This window comes from Zingiber officinale, chromosome 8B, assembly GCF_018446385.1.
Source record: "Zingiber officinale cultivar Zhangliang chromosome 8B, Zo_v1.1, whole genome shotgun sequence".
NCBI classification, from domain to species: domain Eukaryota; kingdom Viridiplantae; phylum Streptophyta; class Magnoliopsida; order Zingiberales; family Zingiberaceae; genus Zingiber; species Zingiber officinale.
Window position 1 is genome coordinate 6,354,473 of NC_056001.1, and position 18,791 is coordinate 6,373,263.

Consider the following 18,791-nt stretch of genomic DNA (forward strand, 5'->3'; position numbering starts at 1 on the left):
GAAAAATAAACTAACCAATTTAAAATATAAACATACATATAAAATATTTTTTTTATTTTATTTTTATCTTTCCAATGTTTTGATCGTTGAATCGTTAAATAAAATTGAATATTTCCAGTCTCATATATATATTTTTAAAAATTTCTTTTATTCGAAAATTGTATTGTTTATTAGTCGAAACTCATCAATGAGAATGAATCTATAAATGGTAATTATACTATATAAGGGACTCGCGTGCAAAACGGCCATAAAGAGAGTTCATCGGCAAGTGTTGCCGTAATGGTGGTCTAAATATCTCTGTTGTGGGTTGATCCCGTCGCGGCAGGAAGGTGGAGAAAAAGCTGAAGCAGGCGTTAGTTGCGGAGAGTCAAAGCGACGCGAGGCTGCTGCGATCGAATCATTGTGGGGAGCAAAGGCGAAAGTTTCCTAATCGCTCGAGGAGTTGCAGATCTAGTTGGTCGTGTGTGCCGCTCTAGAGGTATCCGTTTTTGCGCGTCTTTGCTAGTGGATTGTGGTCGATTAATGTGGAGATTCATGTTTTTTTATTTTTAGATCTTCAGAGTTTATTTGGTAGTGTAGAAGGGAAATTGAGAAGCAGTAGGCATTTAGTTGTTCCCCAGTGAGATTCTCGTGTCCTCTATAGGGAATTCTATAAACGCATAGATTTTGATGCATTTTTTGCTTTAGATTTCATTTTAGGGTGGTAATCTAGGATTTGCTGAGCCCTTTTTCTTCCCTCCATAGTTATGTATGATTTTTTTTTTTTTTACACAATTTAGTTTTGTTTGGTTTGAATTTTGAACTTGTACTTGATCTATGAATTATTTCTCTGAGTTCGATTTTTTGTTTGTTTGTTTTTGCTTTTTCCTGATTCAGTCTACTGACACGGAGTAGCAACCTCGGAGATATTGCGCGGCGTAGTTCCTTATGGAGTGTGCGAGAAGCTGGTTTCAAAGATTGCAACCTAGGGAGGAGGTCAAACCGGGACCTATTAAGAAGGAAACGGGGAGTGCAAAAGATTTGCAGAAGCCTCTAATTGATGATGCGCCTTCTAATATTACTAAGCAGAAGGTCGCCGCTGCAAAGCAGTATATTGAGAACCATTACAAGGCCCAGATGAAGTCCTTGCAAGATCGCAAGGAAAGGTGATTATTAAAAAAAAAAAAATCTGTGGACGTAATATATTGTCCAAAACCATTGGTCCCCAAGTGCTACAAAACATCACTATCCCTTTACCTTCTAAGTGTATTGGATTGGAGTGCCTTCCCTGTAGGGCTTCTATTATAGTTTCAGTGAATGTAGTATCCAAACGATGCATTTATCAAGTTCAAACTCCCATTAGATAGTTAAACTATGTGTGCTTGGATGGATGGGTGGGAAAGGAAAGGAATGCAAAACTAAAGTGATCGTGCTTGTAGATTGTATTTCCTTTTAGTGATAGTTACCACACACACAAATTTTTTTTCCCTAGAGTTGGGGACAAAGACTGAGGCAATTGTGAGGGATTAGTGAGGTGGCAGCAATTTTTATCCTTTTTGGATTGGTTGATTTTAAATAGATACAAAAAAATTCCTCTCTTTTCATTTTCCTACATAACTTTCTTATATCCATTTTTACCTCACCTATTTTTTCCCTTTTTCTTCTCTTCTATTTCTCAAAGGAAACACAACCATAATTCTATCATTACCTAAACCATGCATTTGGGGCCATTTTAGTATTCTCATGAGACTGTATGTAGCTTATATATCTCAGTCAGTCTAGTTCACACATGCTAATGTCTCATAGCTACAATTGGTTATGTAGCCCTTATGAATAAACTTGCTAATTATTTTGCTGGCTCTTTTGAATTAAAAGGTTTCTTAAGCTAGAGAGAGAAAAAGTTCCTGTTAACATAATTGGAAAAAAAATAATTAAATAGACTAGTTATTATTAACAATATAGTCTTACATATAGCTCAGTTGTCATAATCTGCTTCTTGTTATTGACTTACTATGTACTCGTTTGTGCCTCTAAATTTCCTTTATATTTATTGTCGAACATGAGTATGAAATAATGAAACCATGACCATGGTCGCATGTGCCTTCTGATTACGAAACTAATCTTACATTTTTGCATTTACCTTAAATATGGATTCAACTTACTCTTGTTGATATATTCTTTTGCATTTAATTCAATGGCAATTCCAGACGCTGGATGTTGGAGAGGAAACTTGCTGATGGAGAAGTTCCTGCAGAAGAGCAGAATAGCATTTTGAAGAATTTAGAGAAAAAAGAAACAGAATATATGCGTCTTCAAAGACACAAAATGGGTGTGGATGATTTTGAACTTTTGACTATTATTGGGAGGGGGGCATTTGGGGAGGTAAGTCCTTAAGTTTTTTCAACCTTTTTTTTCCTACTCAAATCTGTCACTGTGTCAGTTTGAAGTGAAAAATCTTAGATTCAATAGATTGATATGGTTTTCTATTGTGTCCGATGGAGATTTCATAGACATAACTCAATATTAGTAATGCAAGATAGTTCTTGTGAGAAATGAAAACTTGTTAATTGTGTATGATTTAGATTTGTTTGTTTCGATGAATAAGTGGAAGGATGGATACTTTAATGGATGGATATCTATTGCCATTCTTCAACTATTTGGCTGAAATGATGGATCAATTAGGAAGTATAAGTTGATGGCAAAAAAATTCTGATTTTCCCCTCATATTTGGTTCATCCAAATTGCTTAGACAGGAGAAAGAAGATGAGGGTATTTTGTTAACTACCTATTCATAACATAGGTGTTGCTACAATTCCCAGATCACACTACCCACAGTTCGGATCTCCTTGACCCTAAACCCTGGTCCCCTCCTAGTCCCTTCCAAAACGACACACTTCGGATGCCGTTTCATTTACGCTCACAGTACCAAAAACGGTAATTTGGTGCTGTTTTAAGCTTAGGTGTGGCGTTCTTTGACAAAATATAGGCATTTTATAAACATTGGGAGATGTTTTTAGCTTTTTTCATCGAAATTTGCAAGCTTTGATTGATTTTGTGTTTTTTCGCAAATTGGTATTTAAGCTTAAGTATGTTCAGTGTGACGTTCTTTGCTGGAATTTAGGTTGTGAGTGTAAATGAAACGACATTTGAAGTGTGTCATTTTGGAGGGGACCGGGAGGGGACCAGAGTTTAGGGTCCAGGAGATCCGAACTGAGGTTGCAACTTCTTACTTGACATGCTTCTGCATGCATCACTTCCAGTCATGCGTACTTCTTCCTGTTCTCTTCTAACATAGGGCACTATCCCTTTCAAATTTTGGCCATGATTTTGCTCTTTTTCGTGTCTATATTCTGCTCGTGTCATTCCTATTATGTTCTGACCTCTTCCAACATTTAGCCACATGTTCTTCCTATTTGCTTCCAAAGTTCCGTGATAAATTCTTCTTCACATTCTCTTTGAATGCTCCCTTTCTAATCAACATTATGCCATCATTTCACTCTTCTCCCCCAACACATTTTGGTTGTATTATTCTGTTCCTATTTTGCTAATGTGATTCTGGGTACATTCTGTTCGTCCAGACAAATGGCATACTACTCATCCTGAATTTGGTGTGCTGCTCAATCAAGAATCGGCCTGTTTCTTGTGCGTGCTGTTCATCTAAAATCTGACGTACTGCCCATGCAGAGTTTGACTCTGCTTGTCTGGAATCCAGCATGCTGCTCTTTCTCCAGAATTTGGCATCTAGAAATTATTGATAAAGTGATTGTCCACCGGTAAAATTCATTTTTCTCTTCTTGCATTTACAAGAATAAATATTGTTCATTGAATTATTGAACAATTGTTGTGTGAAAGTTGATTGATGGAATGGGAGAGAAGAGAGGACAAGAGTTATGATGAGGAGGGTATTGATATCATTTTCCAAATTTAGTTATCCGTCTTTTGACTTATCTTTCAAATTGAACAAGTGATAGATGGATGTCCAAATGCACAAACAAACAGATAAATTAATAGCATCCATCTGTCCATTCATCCATCCTTTCAACCAAATAGGCTCTTATTCTACTTGTGAAATCTCCTTTATCTGTTCCTCCTACGAACCTCAAGCCCTATCATTCAGATTTACATGTTTAATTCAATGTTGACTAGTACTTGTTGGATTATGGAAAGGATTCTCCAGAAAATTCTTTAATGTGTCAACCTTGTTTTTTGCAGTTATGATCAGTCAATATATTTGTATATTGTTTGTTAGCCAAAAATATTATCTACCAACTAAATATGGACTATCTCAGAAATTTATTTTTTCAAGCAAAAAGATAGTGTCCTTGTGACTATTCATATTTGAACTTATCTAAGCCTTATCAGTATTGTTTACCTGATTGGACGATTGATTAGGCTTTTTCATGTTCATGCAGGTCAGAATATGTAAAGAGAAAACAAGTGGACATGTCTATGCAATGAAAAAACTTAAGAAATCTGAAATGCTTCGTAGGGGTCAGGTAAAATTCATGCTCATTTATCTATTCTGTTGGTTATTTCAACAGTTTAGTTGTCTATTTACATTGCAAATTGTAGGTGGAGCATGTGAAAGCTGAAAGAAACCTACTTGCAGAGGTGGACAGTGCCTACATTGTGAAACTCTACTTCTCATTTCAAGATGATGAATATTTATATCTCATCATGGAGTATCTGCCTGGGGGTGACATGATGACTCTGCTCATGCGCAAGGATACATTGACGGATGATGAGGCCAGGTTTTATGTGGCAGAAACTGTTTTAGCCATTGAATCTATTCATAAGCATAATTACATTCACAGGTATGCTTCTTCCAGTTGTGTGTATGCTCTTTTTTATTGAACTGCACTTAGTTGATGAACCATGGATTTATCTTCGTAGGGACATCAAACCCGATAACCTATTGTTGGACCGACATGGGCATATGAAGCTTTCAGATTTTGGGTTGTGTAAACCTCTGGATAGTAGTAGCTTTCCGAATCTTAATGAACCTGAATATCGACCAGGAAGAAATTTGGATGATAAGCCATCTAGTGTCTCTCCTGCACCGAGACGTACTCAACAAGAGCAACTACAACATTGGCAAAAGAATAGACGGATGCTGGTAACACATTGTTATACTGTTCTACAGTTAAATCCTAGAACCACTCTACTTGTTTATTATACTGATTTTAGGTAGATTTCTCATGTAGTTACTGGATTTAATAAAAGATTTTGGTTTCTTTTGTACTGATTAGAGTATATAATAGTAATAAATGTGAAAGTTTTTGGTTCATGACAGAATCATTTGGCTCGCTGTTGAGGGAAACATTTTCAGTGTCACTTTTGAGATATAATTTGACGCATTTTATTTTATTTTTACAAATTATTTGGCTCACTATGTCATGTTACTCGTCTACCATTTTACAGTACTGCATACTATTTCCCTCTTACGTTCAGTTCTTAAATTGTGTCACCTGTTTTCATGTTTTTTTGAGAGTACTAGATACTTTTGTAACTTATTCATGTTAGCATATTGTCATTTAGTTGCAAGTTCTTTATTGTGTCCAGGCTTACTCAACTGTTGGGACACCGGATTATATTGCTCCTGAAGTTCTTCTCAAGAAGGGTTATGGAATGGAGTGTGACTGGTTAGATTCCTAATTTTTTTTTTGGTTAAATTTTCATTGTCAATTGTCCTGATTTCATGCTGTTCTTTAGGTGGTCACTTGGAGCAATTATGTATGAGATGCGTGTGGGGTATCCACCATTTTATTCTGAAGATCCAATGTCCACGTGTAGAAAGGTTTGTCAAGCGCCTTGAAAGTTTGTAGCTTTTTCCATGCTATTGATTTTTGAAATCAATGACCTAATTCTGGATCTCTGGTTTCCATGCTTAGAAACTATTGCTATTTTCTTTCTTCTATCTTAGCTTAAGCTAGTTCTTAAGGTAGAAAACAGAATAATTAAATTGTGTCCTCTCTGTTTTGAACTTTCATCTGGAGATGCCATATCTTCCCTGTCCACCCCTGATTTCAGGAGATCGTTCTTTAGTCTAGAAGGACAGATTCATGTCTGCCTGATATTTTGATATCACATAGTTTTAGGTGACACAACTGCCAAGAATATGCTAATCCCCATAATTCAGTAAGACTCAATTTTTGTGTCTTTATATCTAACACGAAATTGTAAATTACTGAGAGTAATCTAAACACTAATAAGGGGTTAGATGTGAGAATTAAACTTCCCATGATGTGCAACTTGGTGTTTCAGTTTCAGTTCATTGGCATAACACTGTTTATTGCCCACGTGGCAGTTATTGTTGCCATAATTGGTTACAAAAAGGTACAAAAAGATAAGAAGTTGGCCCAAGTGTATAGGTTTGTGGAGGATAAAAAGTTACATCCCCCCCTCTGTAAACTGCACACGAAAAGATAAGATTTGAATGAGAAGCAGTGCCGCTTCAGCATTTATTATAGTTGCTTCACTTCTATCTTGCAGATTGTTAATTGGAAAAACCACTTAAAGTTCCCTGAAGAGGCAAAACTTTCTCCAGAAGCTAAAGATCTTATCAGCAGACTTCTATGTAATGTAGAGCATAGACTTGGTACAAAAGGCACCCATGAAATAAAGGTCTGCTTACTTGGGATGTTTTTGGCAGCCAGTTCATGAAATGTATGCGGAAGCTTGTTATGAAATCATCAATTTCAGGCACACCCATGGTTTAGAGGCATCCAATGGGAGAGACTGTACCAAATAGAAGCTGCTTTTAAGCCAGAAGTTAATGATGAGCTGGATACTCAGAACTTTGAGAAGTTTGAGGAGGTATAGCCATCTCAAACAATGCTGAGTTCTTTAGTGTTAATTCATATTTCATAGGAAAACTTTGTCCAAGGCATTGAGTTCCTCAGTGTTAACTTATACACAATAGGAAAACTTTACTTTGTCCAGGGCATTGTAATTATTTTCCAACGTATCCTGCCATTGTCATTTTCTGATGCTTCCCTGTTTTATATGCGAACAATGAGTTGCTAAGTTCTCCAGTTTCTTTGGTGGTCCTCATCTTTGTCTTCTGTTCTTTTTCACCTTTGTTTTACTACAACTTTTCATGAGAAATCTATGCTTTGGATATTTGTGATATCTTAATCACCTCTAAATAGTGTATCTCTCAGAAATTGAGGTATTTATTCTTGTTTGATGATGCAACAAAGCACTGCAACTCTTGGCTAAGATACCAATGAGCAAGAAATCTGTATCCAGCAGATGGATTTGTTTGGATGTTTTTGGAAATGGGAGGTTTTTTTTCTTGTTGTATCAGGGGAGTTCATTTTGACTCTTAAAATTTTCTAAATTAGCAAGAAACACAACGTAATCATTAATTTGAAAAGTACATTTCCAGTTCACCCCTTGACAATTGACCTGTATCATTATATCTTGATGCAGACATCAGCACCGGTTCAAACTTCTTCAAAGTCTGGCCCATGGAGAAAGGTAGCTCACGGGTTATGATCACCCATAAATCATTTTTTTTTTTCAGAATGAAAGCTGGCAGTCTGGCACATAACTTATGCATGGGCAATCTAAGATTTTCATTACTTGTCCTCTGTACCAGATATAAATTAGATTATCACACAAAAAGAAGGGTAAAGTGTAGAAGTAAAATAAGATGCTATTGTAATTATTTGAGTAATAGGAGCTGTTTGCAATATGACTCCCAATATGAAATTGAAACGGAAAGAAACTAAATATCACATTTATGCTAATGAAGATGAAGATCCTAGTTCCAAGAGTGATTCTGAGTAGTTCCATGAGGGAGCCAAATAATGTACCCTTGATATTGTAATGTTGACGGTAGTTGATTAACCTACTTGAAATAGTTGTCTTACTGCATATTAGGAAACCGAAGCAAGCCATCATATGGGAGGGTATTTCCACGACTTCGTTGGGAATCGACCCTTGCTCAATCTTGCAAATCTACTATGTGGTGACTGGCTCGGCTATGCCCGTGGGCAGGGAAAGGCCTTATTAGGTTCATGTTGAGGTAGTTATTCAGTTTCATTGCCCGATGCAATTTCTAGCTTTATCTAACGTTTCTAATTTTACTTCCTAGAGAATTTTTTGTTAATTAATTAATGTCATCCTATTCGTTCCATTGCTTTCCAGTCCATGTCTATGAACTGTACAGCTTTTTGCTTAATTGCTCATGGTTATGTTGCGAATATGATAATAGTTTGACAATATTTGGTTAAAATTTAATTGTGATATTCATTGTCAAATGACAAATCTTTTCTTTCTCATTGTACAGATGCTTCCGTCGAAGGACATCAACTTTGTGGGTTATACTTACAAAAATTTTGAAATCATAAATGACAATCAAGTTCCAGGCGTTGGTTGGTCTTTTCTCTCATTTCTTAGTTGTGTAATTTTGTTAAGCATAGGAGTAAAATCGTACATGTTTCTGTGGTTTTAAACTTTGAAAGGTGTATGTAGAATCTACGATTTGTCATTCCTAATTTCCCTGACACCGACTTTTCTGTTATTATTCGCTTTTGCACAGCTGAGTTGAAGAAAAAGAGTAATAAGCCAAAGAGGCCAACAATTAAATCCTTGTTTGGTAATGACCTTTTTCTGATTTTTTTTCCTAATTAATTTGTTTGGATAACCACTTGTTTGTGAAGATAAGGTCCATTGGACTATGCTTTGATCGCACAGACATGGATTCAACATCAAATCCAAGTCCACTTGTCCAAGGTAGCTTCCTCAAACTACTCCCTACACAAATGGAAGTGCCTGAAAGTGTAGAGTCATCTTCTCACTCGAGCAGTTAGTCTCTGGATCAATCCCATCATCGACAGAGATAACACAACCAGTTCAATGAACTTCTTAATACCTGAACAACCGAGAAGCTTTCCCATCATGCATACCTATTTCGTCCTCCTCAATCTGTACATAAAAAAGATATGACAGCGGTGTTGGGATGGTTACCTGTAAATTTGTTGATCCAAGTGCGTAAAGTTTCTCTTGGATTCTTTAATTTTTGTAACACTGAATTTAAGCTGGTGCCAAGAATTCCTGTTGTAGTGTGGATTAGCCACTGAACAAATCATAATTACTTGATTTTGATTTGTGTCATATTAGTGATGCAAAATTAAGCAATCTATTTCTCTATGTACATTACATTGTTGTTTGTCAGACTATGCAAACAGTTAAATTTAGTGGATGTTATTTATCATTATTCATTCAGACCAACTTCATAATTTTTTTAGTAATTAGTATATTTGATTAAATGCGTGCAAATGCAAAGCATCAGTAATTATTTACTTGGGGGTGAAAGGTGGGATTTAGCCGAGAACTCTTCTCGTTACAGTCCTCGGCCTCCACGGCCAGATCAGGAAAGCTCTTCATCGTCACTTTAGGCGCCACGGGGACGAGTCGCAATTTGTACTCGGCGGCGCCGCCGCCGCCGACCGGGGTGCAGATGCCGGCAGGGAACGCTACTTCTGTGTCCTTGATTTTTTTGTTTTAAGAGAAAGTGGAAAAAAAAAATAAGAAAGAATAGTTAAAAAATTATGTCTGTTTGTAAAGAAACGTATCGTGGGTATTTTAGTCATTCTATTTTTGCATGTTTCTCCTATAGAGCCGTCCCTCGCTTTACGGTTCTGATTTCATATTCGAAACCCTAATCTAAAACCCCAACGCCCACCCGTCCGCCACAGGCCCTCGTTCCCCGGAATTCGAAATCCTCTGAAACCAAAGATGGCGAAGAAAATGGGAAGGAGGGCGAGGAAGTTCGCCAAGAAGAATCTCCAATCCGTGATGAAGCGGAAGCGCAAGCTCAATGCTTTGTTCCAGAAGAAATTCGCTCCTCGACAAGGTATATCCTAAACAAAAGGGTGCATCTTTTCCCATTTATTTGTCCACCTGCTTTGTTATATTGGACTGATAGTGTTGTTATCTTGTAAGTTTTTCAGGGTCATGTAAAAAAGAAGCGTTATGCTTATTTTTTCCTCTGTTTCCTGTTATTTGTTTATTTAGCTAAATAGCTGGTATCTTTTCGACATATTTATTGTTGCTAAAGTGGTTATCTATCGTTGACAGAAAAAAGCGACTCCCCTGAAGAAAGCAAAAACTTGAAAAATGATATGCAGACTCCAGTGTATGAAAATTTCCCTAAGAATGTGAAATAGATGATACTGTGTTAGTTCATATTGTGTGGGGTTTTGTTGTGTCAAAACATGTTAAAATTTTACGTTTCTCCTCACTCAGAGATCCAGAACAGGAGATTCTGGATGGAATTGTTTCCACCAATCCTTTTGGTGATTTATTTATTAAGGAAGATGATGATTCTGGTGCAGATGTTTCAGATAGTGATGGATACCTCTCTGAGGTATGCAAATTGGACCCTCCTTGAATCTCACCATATTAAACTTTACTGAAGTAGATTATTTTTGTACAATAATTGTCAAGGAGCTGGATAATTGTTATTGTAGGCCTAATCTAGATCTTTGGATTAGTTGGTTATCAGAAATAATGTAATTACTGAATAGAAAATTAATCCTTTGTTGTTTTTTTTGTCCCATTTGCATTTGTGTATCAGATTTTTTCCTTTCTATGTCTGTTTTGTTGCATCATTGACATTTTTTCTATACATATATTTCTCAAGTTTGTTCAAGTCTATAATCAAAATTTATACTCACGTTCTAGTTGAGTGGATTTCTCTTGTTCACAAATTTGTTAAATATTCATAATGTAGATTTCAAATTATAAAAATCTTTGAATTTAAGATTTTTCTGTTAGGCTGTTACTACATTATTTTTCTTGTGACATTTTAGATAGAAATAATTTTTTCCATTCATGCAGAAACAGCATGCAAATGCATATTCTTCTCAGCCAGTATCAGATCAATATTCCATTCATATTTGTATAATGAACATGCATTTGTTTGCACCATTACTGTAAATTATGCTGATAATAGTTTGCTACAGGATCCTGAATGCCCATATATTTCTGAAGATGAAGAGGAGAGTTGTCCTGAAGGTTAGTGTTGTTTTACCATCTATATATTAATACTGTCACGTGATATGTTTGTTGGTCTAACTTCTGCAGTATATCTGTAGAAATGTGCAAGGATGTTGTTTTACTAGAACAGAATACAGAAATTAATCAAAGACTTAAAAATCAGAAGAGGAAACTATCCAAACTGTGTAAAAAGGTTTGAACTTTCTTCCATTGTGAACTGCCTGTGGCAATTGTTAATAAGTTTGAAATCCATTTTCTTCTAATGAAGGTCCATAACTTTGTTCATTAAAGTTTCCTCTGCATAGTTTAGCCTCTTAGTAGACGATTTCTGTCCTAATATATGAAAATTCAACCATACCTCTGTTTTGTATTGATTTCAGATTCTGCATGTGTGCTTTTGTTTTATTTTAGATATATGTTTTTATGGAATACCTGCTTCTAGCAATTTTTTTAGATACATTACACTGGAATAGCATTGGATTTTTTTTCAATAATTAATCTTTATCAGAGTGATCACCTCAGATAATTTATGCTTCTATTCCTTGGTAGATCCTTTCACTGGGTATTTTGAAAAACTGAACCACATAACTGCTGTCGATTATGAATTTAAAATTCTCTTTGTGCTAGCATTTTCTTCTCCTAAATCCAAGTTGGCTCTCAAGCATTTTTTTGTTACTCCAATTGTGACGCCGGGCTGCAGGCAGAAGTTTAGAGAGGAATTATAGAGAAGACAAGAAATCGCCAAAACGTAGAGAAGCCGTCTCTAGGTTTAGCCGAAATAAATTGATTCAAAACAAAAGATGATGCCCTAACATCAACTAAGCAATTGTTTAAATTGACCCAAAAACCCTAAGATGCAAAAAAGCTGAAAATAAACCTAACAGAAAAGATAAAATCTTCGGAGCCACTGAAAAGGTCTTAAACAACATTTTTGGCCCGAGACTGGCTGTTATGGGTTTCATCCAGTAACCAATTATAGATTTCTGAACGAGCTTCAATTTGAGTGGTTAAAGGTCACGTGGTTCAACCTGAGTTAAAAATTGTGGTCCGTCGAAGCTCGGATCCTCCTGCATCAAATTGGGATGTAGTTAGGCTGTGAACATGTTCAATGAATTAGTTTTCTGGTGTTTGGGATGAATGGGAGATGAAGGCCAGATATGAGAGTTGAGATTCCTAACAACTAATGACAATGATAAACTCAAGAAGTCTCTTGCTTAGACAACTGATAATTAACTGTCCTGTACCGGTGTTGGTAGGATAATGTTAGCAATAAATATATACAATATTATAAATTGTGGCCTACAGATCAACTATACCTAGTAGCTCATTCAGTTCATTTTATTTCTTTTTATGTAAAAAGTAAAATATAATTAATCCACTGGTCTTATAGATGTTACGACATCAAAGAACTGATCCAACTTATAAAGAAACAAACAAAGATGCCGAAATATTGAGCCAGCAACCAAGCTAGACGAAACAAAATACTAGTAGTTCAGTTGATTTTGTTATTTTGTTGGTTTTGGTCACCTATCTCATGACTTGTTATTCTACTGCACTGGTATTCGGATTTCAACTCATACGATCTGCATGCTAGTATGATTCCTAATGAGATTTATGTTACACATTCCTTAATCATGTCATAGATATTCATCTTTATGGTAGCTATTCTATTTTTTTATATTGAGGACAATCTTGTGTATCTTCCATCGATGCTAATGGTTTACTAGTTACGAATTTCTGTCAAATATCCTATCTCTGTTTGCGCATGTATTATCCAATGATGTTATAGATTTTGGTGGGTGGATTGGTGGCTGTAAGCAAGTGTGTTTGCTTTCATTGTAAACTCTTAGTTTACCTGAGTTTCTGAAGCATGTTTTCCTATATTTTCACTGAACTCTTTCTGTATTGTTAACCCTGACATAATTTTTTTGTTAGGACCCACAATTCTCAAAATTTCTTGAAAGCAGAAGATCTGAATTCCTCAAGTCCAAAAGTGAAGAAATTGTAAGATATTTATTGCTATCATTTGAAAAGTATAAAAATTTAATATGCCCACTATTATTTGGAGATGATTGTACCAAGTACTAGTGCAATTATAGTATGACATGCACAGGAATGCCTCCTAGAAATTTGCTCAAATAAATTATGGTAATATAATTTAATATCTTTATCTTTTTTGCTTAATATTATGTGATGTTCATGTTATATTAATAAACTTATGTTCGTAAATGTTGAAAACTTAGCTAAATTTTTTCGGTATAATCTGTTGATAAGAGGATTCAAAATGTAACATATATTGACAACTAGATTGTATTTTCATACATTTTGCTTTGACAAATTCTCCTAGGTTTGATTCCTGCTATCCTGCTATTACAGTTGTTGGCAAATAGAAATGCTACAAGTGACATTCGCAATTATGTTGTTTGGTTACTTGCAATCCTATCTACATATATAATTGTTTTACATATTTTTATTTGTATACTTATTAATTACTTCAGTTCATTGTAAATTTTATGATATTGTGCTAGAGTCGCTTGATTGTATCTAAACAAATTCATATCCAGATAATCTTCTTATTTTATTTTATATTATTACAAAAATGAAAGTTTTTTTTTCATTACACTATTTTTGTTGTAAGTTTTAAAAACACTCCCAGATCATGCTGATTAAACATTGTTAAACTAAACCAGAGTAAATAGCTTATGTGGATCTAATTAAAATTTAGTTGATTTTTATTGTATTTCAAAGTTGGAAATACAAAAGAAAAAAATTTGCAATAGGGCAGATACTCTATTGTTTGTTAAATATATTCTTTAGGGTGTTTGATGCATGCTGCGACTGTGATATGCAGCCATTTCAAGTTGCAAATAGTACATGTAGCTTTTTATGGCCTACTTTGCAAATGAATTTGTTACATACAAATGCTCGAAAATAGGCTTTTTTCACGAGAAACTAAGCAAACACTATATTGTAGAACATGGACTCATAGCTGTCCTATGCATTAAACATTTATGCATTTGTTGGTCATTATGAAATATGAAATATGGGCATCCGTTATCTTAAGTTGGTATAATTTTGTTTGTCTTGGTGGTTTCTTCTTTCTGTTATTTTCTTTAACTTGTATATTAAACAATACCATAGTCATATTAAAGCAATTATCGATGGTGGCAGTATTCAGATGATGAAGGTGACACAAGTAGCATGGATGATGAATATATAGTAGGAAATGAAATCTCACAAGTTAGCAAAGTCATCACAAGCTCAACTGTGGATGTATGGTGTTGGCTGGTTATGGAGCAACCAAATTGGCCTGGACTTGCCAACCTACTCAATGCCTTCAGAGCAGCTTGTCATTATGGTCTGGATACTGGCGAAGTTTCACCAGTAAAGATTGCCAATAGAGAGGTTTTCTGTAAGATTTTGACATTTGTTCTTTCTGAGGCCAAGGGAATCTTTTGTGGGCTCTTGAGGATTTCAGGTTTTTCGAATAAAGAGACCATTTTGAAAATGAAAAATAAGCCAGAATGGAAAACTACGCGATCACTGATCAAGTCATTTCTAAGGAGTTCTCTGTTCCTTTTGAATCAAGAAACTGACAACCAGATCCTTGTGTTTGTTTTATCTCAGATAAGATTGTCAATTCTGCTATTTTCTGCTTTCCCATCCCTAACAAAGAAACTGATCAAGGTATGCTAAACATGTGTTCCTTGCTAAAGCTTCAACTAGTACCCAGCCAACTAGCATAATCAGTAAGGTTACAATAACTAGGCATATTTCAATATTTTCCATGTATCCTAGGAAGGACACACCACAAACTTGTAAACCTGCCCATCATATTTTGTAAAATTGTGACTTTGTTAGGTAAGTTTGAATTGTTACTAAAGCTACTATGTTTATGTGACAAGCGAAGTTTATCCACAATATTGAATATCTATGAAGGATAGACTACTCATACAATTCTGAGCAACTTGATTGATTGTAATCTTGTTAGCCCTCGGTTGCAAAAGAAAATAGAAATTACCTGAATATTCTGTATTTAGTGTGACCAAAAGATAGTCATTGTATATTATAGCCAGGAAAGTTCGTTAACAACTGAGAAATTTATCTTTATCTTTCCATTTTCTCTTATTTCTTTAGCAATTTGATACAGATATCCATTCATTTATGGGTTACTGGTGACAAGGATCTTTCTGCAAGTTCTTTTTTAATTTTACGGGACATTGCTTCTGAATTTTCTTTGGACAATATCGATACATGCCTGACGAAAGGTTTTGGAGCTTTCATTGCCAATAGCAAGTTCATGAAGCCTCAAAACATTGAACATATTGAATTTTTGGAAAATTCTGTCGTGGAACTTTATTCGTTAGATATTCAGAAATCATATCAGAAGGTGCTTATGTCTGTACAGCAGCTTGCCAGTATCTTGAGACTGGCTCTTAAAACAAAGGAAAAGGTCTACTATCCCTCATAGCTCTTTGCATCTTTGTTTCTGTTATGCATATTTATAAATTTCATAAGAGGTTCATAGCCTTATATGGCGAGTTATATTTGCATGCTGAAATATTTATTTCCCTCTAGTTATGTTGGCCCATTCATGTTATTCTTGAATTTTGTACTTATAGTGGATTGGAGACTTTGTTGACTGATAGTGGACAATGCTAATTTTCAAATATACTGCAATTCAAATAAAAAGGTGTCGGATATTTGTAAGAAAACTAAAAAAGATTTTTTTTTAAAGAATGATTAAGAAAAGGTTCTGACAGATCCCATTAGACCACAGTACACGCCAGAGTAAGTTTTAGATCTTTGTGCTAAGTTTCAATTTGTTGGTTAAGATCTTTGACTCCTACCATTCAACTTAAACATGATGTTTTTGTTTCAAAACTATTTTTTTTTTGAGGATGTGGAAAACATTTACAAACTTACTACAATTTTTTTTTCACCTGTCTGAGTTAGGTTGTTGTCCCTTGCATATCCTCTTATTGATGTGAGCTTGCACATTTGAGGTGGCTATGTTTGATCTGTCATATTAGTTATTTGTTTTCATGGAAATTCATTCATTGTTTCTTCCACATTCTGTCACTGATCTCCTAAAAGTTATTAGATCAACTGGAGATCCTCTATAAACGTGTATGTATATTCAAAAAATCACATCATCAATTGTCCCATCATGTGTGTATAATGCTTCCTAGTGTGAAGAGGTTTGTCCTGTCTTCAATATTCAAGATTGCAAGTAAATTATTTTTTCCTGTAATAATCCAACAAGTCAAAAGTCAAATTCTAACTTTTTGTAAAATTGACTGGGTTCATGCATATGAAATGTTATAGAATTTCATTAATCTATGCTTTATTTTTTTCTGCTGCATAATTGTATATTTAGAATCTTTTGGTTCTTTTTGTTAGAATCTATTGTTTGAAAAAAAATTGTGCTTAATACTGTAACCCAACCCTTAAACCCTAAAGGCAAAATCCTAAATGGCATAACCGTAAGCTAAAAAAAAATAATTAAAAAAAAAACTGCATGTCTCAGTCACACAGCGTAACTCCGCAGTGCTGGTCCGCAGCATAAAATTGCTGTTATAAACTTATAAGATATGTAGAGAGAGACCTTTACTTATGTACTTTTTTTCTGATTGCTCTGTGTGCAGGATGAACTCAAGAAGATTCATAGTTGGCAGTACATCAATTGCATCAGCTTGTGGGTCAAGTTTGTTTCTTGCAATTACAAGAATCATGATCTTCAACAATTACTTTTCTTGATTATTGGAGTCATAAAGGGGATTGCTCACTTATTTCCTGGGCCACGATATTTGCCTTTAAGATTTAAGTGTGTTAAAATGCTAAATCAGCTCTCTTTTTCAAGTGGAGTTTTCATTCCAGTTGAGTCCTTGCTTTTTGACTGCCTAGAAATCAGGGGGACTAACAATGCAGAAGGAACGAAGTTAAAACATTTGGACCTTGCTTTATTATTGAAGGTAAAAAAATAGTTTAGAACAATCATATTTGATGTTAATGTTGTTTATCGCCACTTTGTTTTTCCCTTTATTTTGTACCATATTATAGTTCTTTGTGTGCATTAAGATCCATATTTATTCTTAAATTCTAATCATTTTGGTTTCTAATAAATAGTTTATTCATGTCTGATATTTGGATAATAGCTATTGCAATGTCTTTTTCTGGAATGCAAATAGTTCTATTGTTCTTGACCTTCATTAACCTAATAGGCTGATATTAGGTCTTGGAATATTTATTTACAATGTGCACATGATTGACAGTTTCGGGCATTAGTAATCTGCCATTTCACATCAGTGCCTTTTTCTGGGGTGAGACTCTTATTGATATTATCCATCCACTTCTGTTTAACCGATCCCACTTAGTGGGATAAAGTTGGTTGTTGTTGTTGTTCTATCTTAGTTAGTTCTCTTCCAAGGATACAAACACATCCTTTCTAATATTCATCTTTATTATGTTATTGTTCTATAACTTTGCTCTGTTTTTTTCTGTCAAAATAGGTGCCTAATCAGCTTCTAAAATCACAAGACTTTCAGCAGGCGAGTGTTCTTTCAGCTATCAAGTTACTGGCAGAACATCTTTCTCAATGGTGCTATCATGTATCTTTTCCTGATTTAGCGACCATTCCACTGATTCTCCTGAAAAGATTCCATGAGAATACTTCTATCGAAAGTGTGCGCCGTCCAGTTAAGCGGTTCATAGACCAGGTACCAACAAAGGGGTCTTTGTTTGTCTTACCACCAATAATCGAGTGGAAAGAATATAAATTACTGGTCAAGATACTGAATGTTGCACGAATTATCAATTACATTAATCTAGAACTACAAATAGGAGAAAACAGTGGTTTATGTCGCCTTCCTCTGGTAATGCAGGTTCAGCAAAATAGCGATTTCATTCAGAGAAAAAGAGATCAGGTTTCCTTTTCGCCAAAAGATAAAGAATCAGTGGATAGCTTTTTGCAGGTCAGTTTTCCTTCCTAATAACCATTATTATTTTTTTTTATCTGAGCTGGTGTATGCTGACAGTATCTTGTCCTGATTACATTTGCAGCTGGAGAAATGTGATAGAAGTGCTGCTTTTACAAAGTTCTACGACAACATGCTACAAAACGCACTCGCCTGAGAACATAATTTGGTGTCTAATTGTACCCGGTTCAATTTTTTTTAATCCGTTTTTTTTACTTATATTTCCAAGAGTTTTGTGATCTAATTCACATGTAGCTACGATTGAATTCCAGTTTCATCAACAAATTGCCTTGTACAATGAAATCAAGCTAAATTCAAGCTACACACGTCTGATGACTTCTTTGCCCGCTGCCTGTCGAAATTTCTCGGGATCACAAGGTATGGTAAGCACGCCTTTCTGTTGGTAGCCAAACTCCAGCGCTGCCATGTTGAGGAAGCCAACGAAGTGCGGGTGTTTGAAGGCCTCGATGCTAACCAGGAACCTCTGCAGCTCGGCCGCCTTCCCTGTTCCGACGAGCACTGGAATGTAGCCCTTTGGCAGCTGCTCATGCTCAGAAGGAATGGACTTGACATGGCGGCAGCGGCAGCAGTGGTGTTGCTTGGTCATTGCGTTGGTTGCAGTGGGCTCTCATACGACCCTCGATGTGAAGGTTTAAACCAAATATAAAGTCCGAGGATCGATTCTGACAAATGAACAACAATGTCATACTAAGCACATGTCGAGCGTACATCAAATGGAAAAGGTGGCAGCAGCTGGAGGCGGCGTAGTGCATGAACTGAAACTCCCCATGTGAAAACTTTATCCATGGATGTTGTACGGTTGTC

General features: G+C 35.5%; 2 protein-coding genes across 3 annotated transcripts; both read left to right on the top strand.

Moving 5' to 3' along the window:
* Positions 1–240: 240 nt before the first annotated feature.
* On the top strand, positions 241–9,209 carry LOC122015200 (serine/threonine-protein kinase 38-like). 2 transcript variants are annotated; one of them, XR_006120848.1, is made up of 14 exons: positions 241–478; positions 877–1,145; positions 2,187–2,361; positions 4,392–4,475; positions 4,552–4,793; positions 4,873–5,095; positions 5,542–5,621; positions 5,692–5,776; positions 6,472–6,603; positions 6,682–6,795; positions 7,414–7,461; positions 7,867–8,011; positions 8,276–8,360; positions 8,528–8,580. XR_006120848.1 is itself a non-coding variant. In XM_042571964.1 (14 exons), exons 2-14 carry the CDS (start codon positions 928–930, stop codon positions 8,796–8,798), a joined length of 1,659 nt encoding a protein of 552 aa, XP_042427898.1. In that variant the 5' UTR covers positions 241–478; positions 877–927; the 3' UTR covers positions 8,799–9,209. The 2 variants fall into 2 exon arrangements, 1 of the variants encoding a protein (XP_042427898.1); XM_042571964.1 differs by lacking the exon at positions 7,867–8,011 and adding an exon at positions 8,683–9,209 and having other exon boundaries at positions 8,528–8,584.
* Positions 9,210–9,617: 408 nt separating this feature from the next.
* On the top strand, positions 9,618–18,269 carry LOC122015168 (nucleolar complex protein 2 homolog). The gene is made up of 12 exons (XM_042571918.1): positions 9,618–9,844; positions 10,069–10,126; positions 10,237–10,357; positions 10,956–11,007; positions 11,088–11,182; positions 12,925–12,993; positions 14,161–14,676; positions 15,140–15,442; positions 16,638–16,964; positions 17,502–17,708; positions 17,874–17,963; positions 18,052–18,269. Exons 1-12 carry the CDS (start codon positions 9,727–9,729, stop codon positions 18,121–18,123), a joined length of 2,028 nt encoding a protein of 675 aa, XP_042427852.1. The 5' UTR covers positions 9,618–9,726; the 3' UTR covers positions 18,124–18,269.
* The last annotated feature ends 522 nt before the right edge of the window (positions 18,270–18,791 follow it).

Bases quoted from the DNA above. Each gene is read 5' to 3' on its own strand.
- LOC122015200 (XM_042571964.1), top strand. From the start codon at position 928: ATGGAGTGTGCGAGAAGCTGGTTTCAAAGATTGCAACCTAGGGAGGAG. The intron at 1,146-2,186 runs GTGATTATTAAA...TGGCAATTCCAG, and splicing joins TTGCAAGATCGCAAGGAAAG to ACGCTGGATGTTGGAGAGGA. The intron at 7,462-8,275 runs GTAGCTCACGGG...CTCATTGTACAG, and splicing joins AGTCTGGCCCATGGAGAAAG to ATGCTTCCGTCGAAGGACAT.
- LOC122015168 (XM_042571918.1), top strand. From the start codon at position 9,727: ATGGCGAAGAAAATGGGAAGGAGGGCGAGGAAGTTCGCCAAGAAGAAT. The intron at 10,127-10,236 runs GTATGAAAATTT...CTCCTCACTCAG, and splicing joins AATGATATGCAGACTCCAGT to AGATCCAGAACAGGAGATTC. The intron at 11,008-11,087 runs GTTAGTGTTGTT...GTATATCTGTAG, and splicing joins AGAGGAGAGTTGTCCTGAAG to AAATGTGCAAGGATGTTGTT.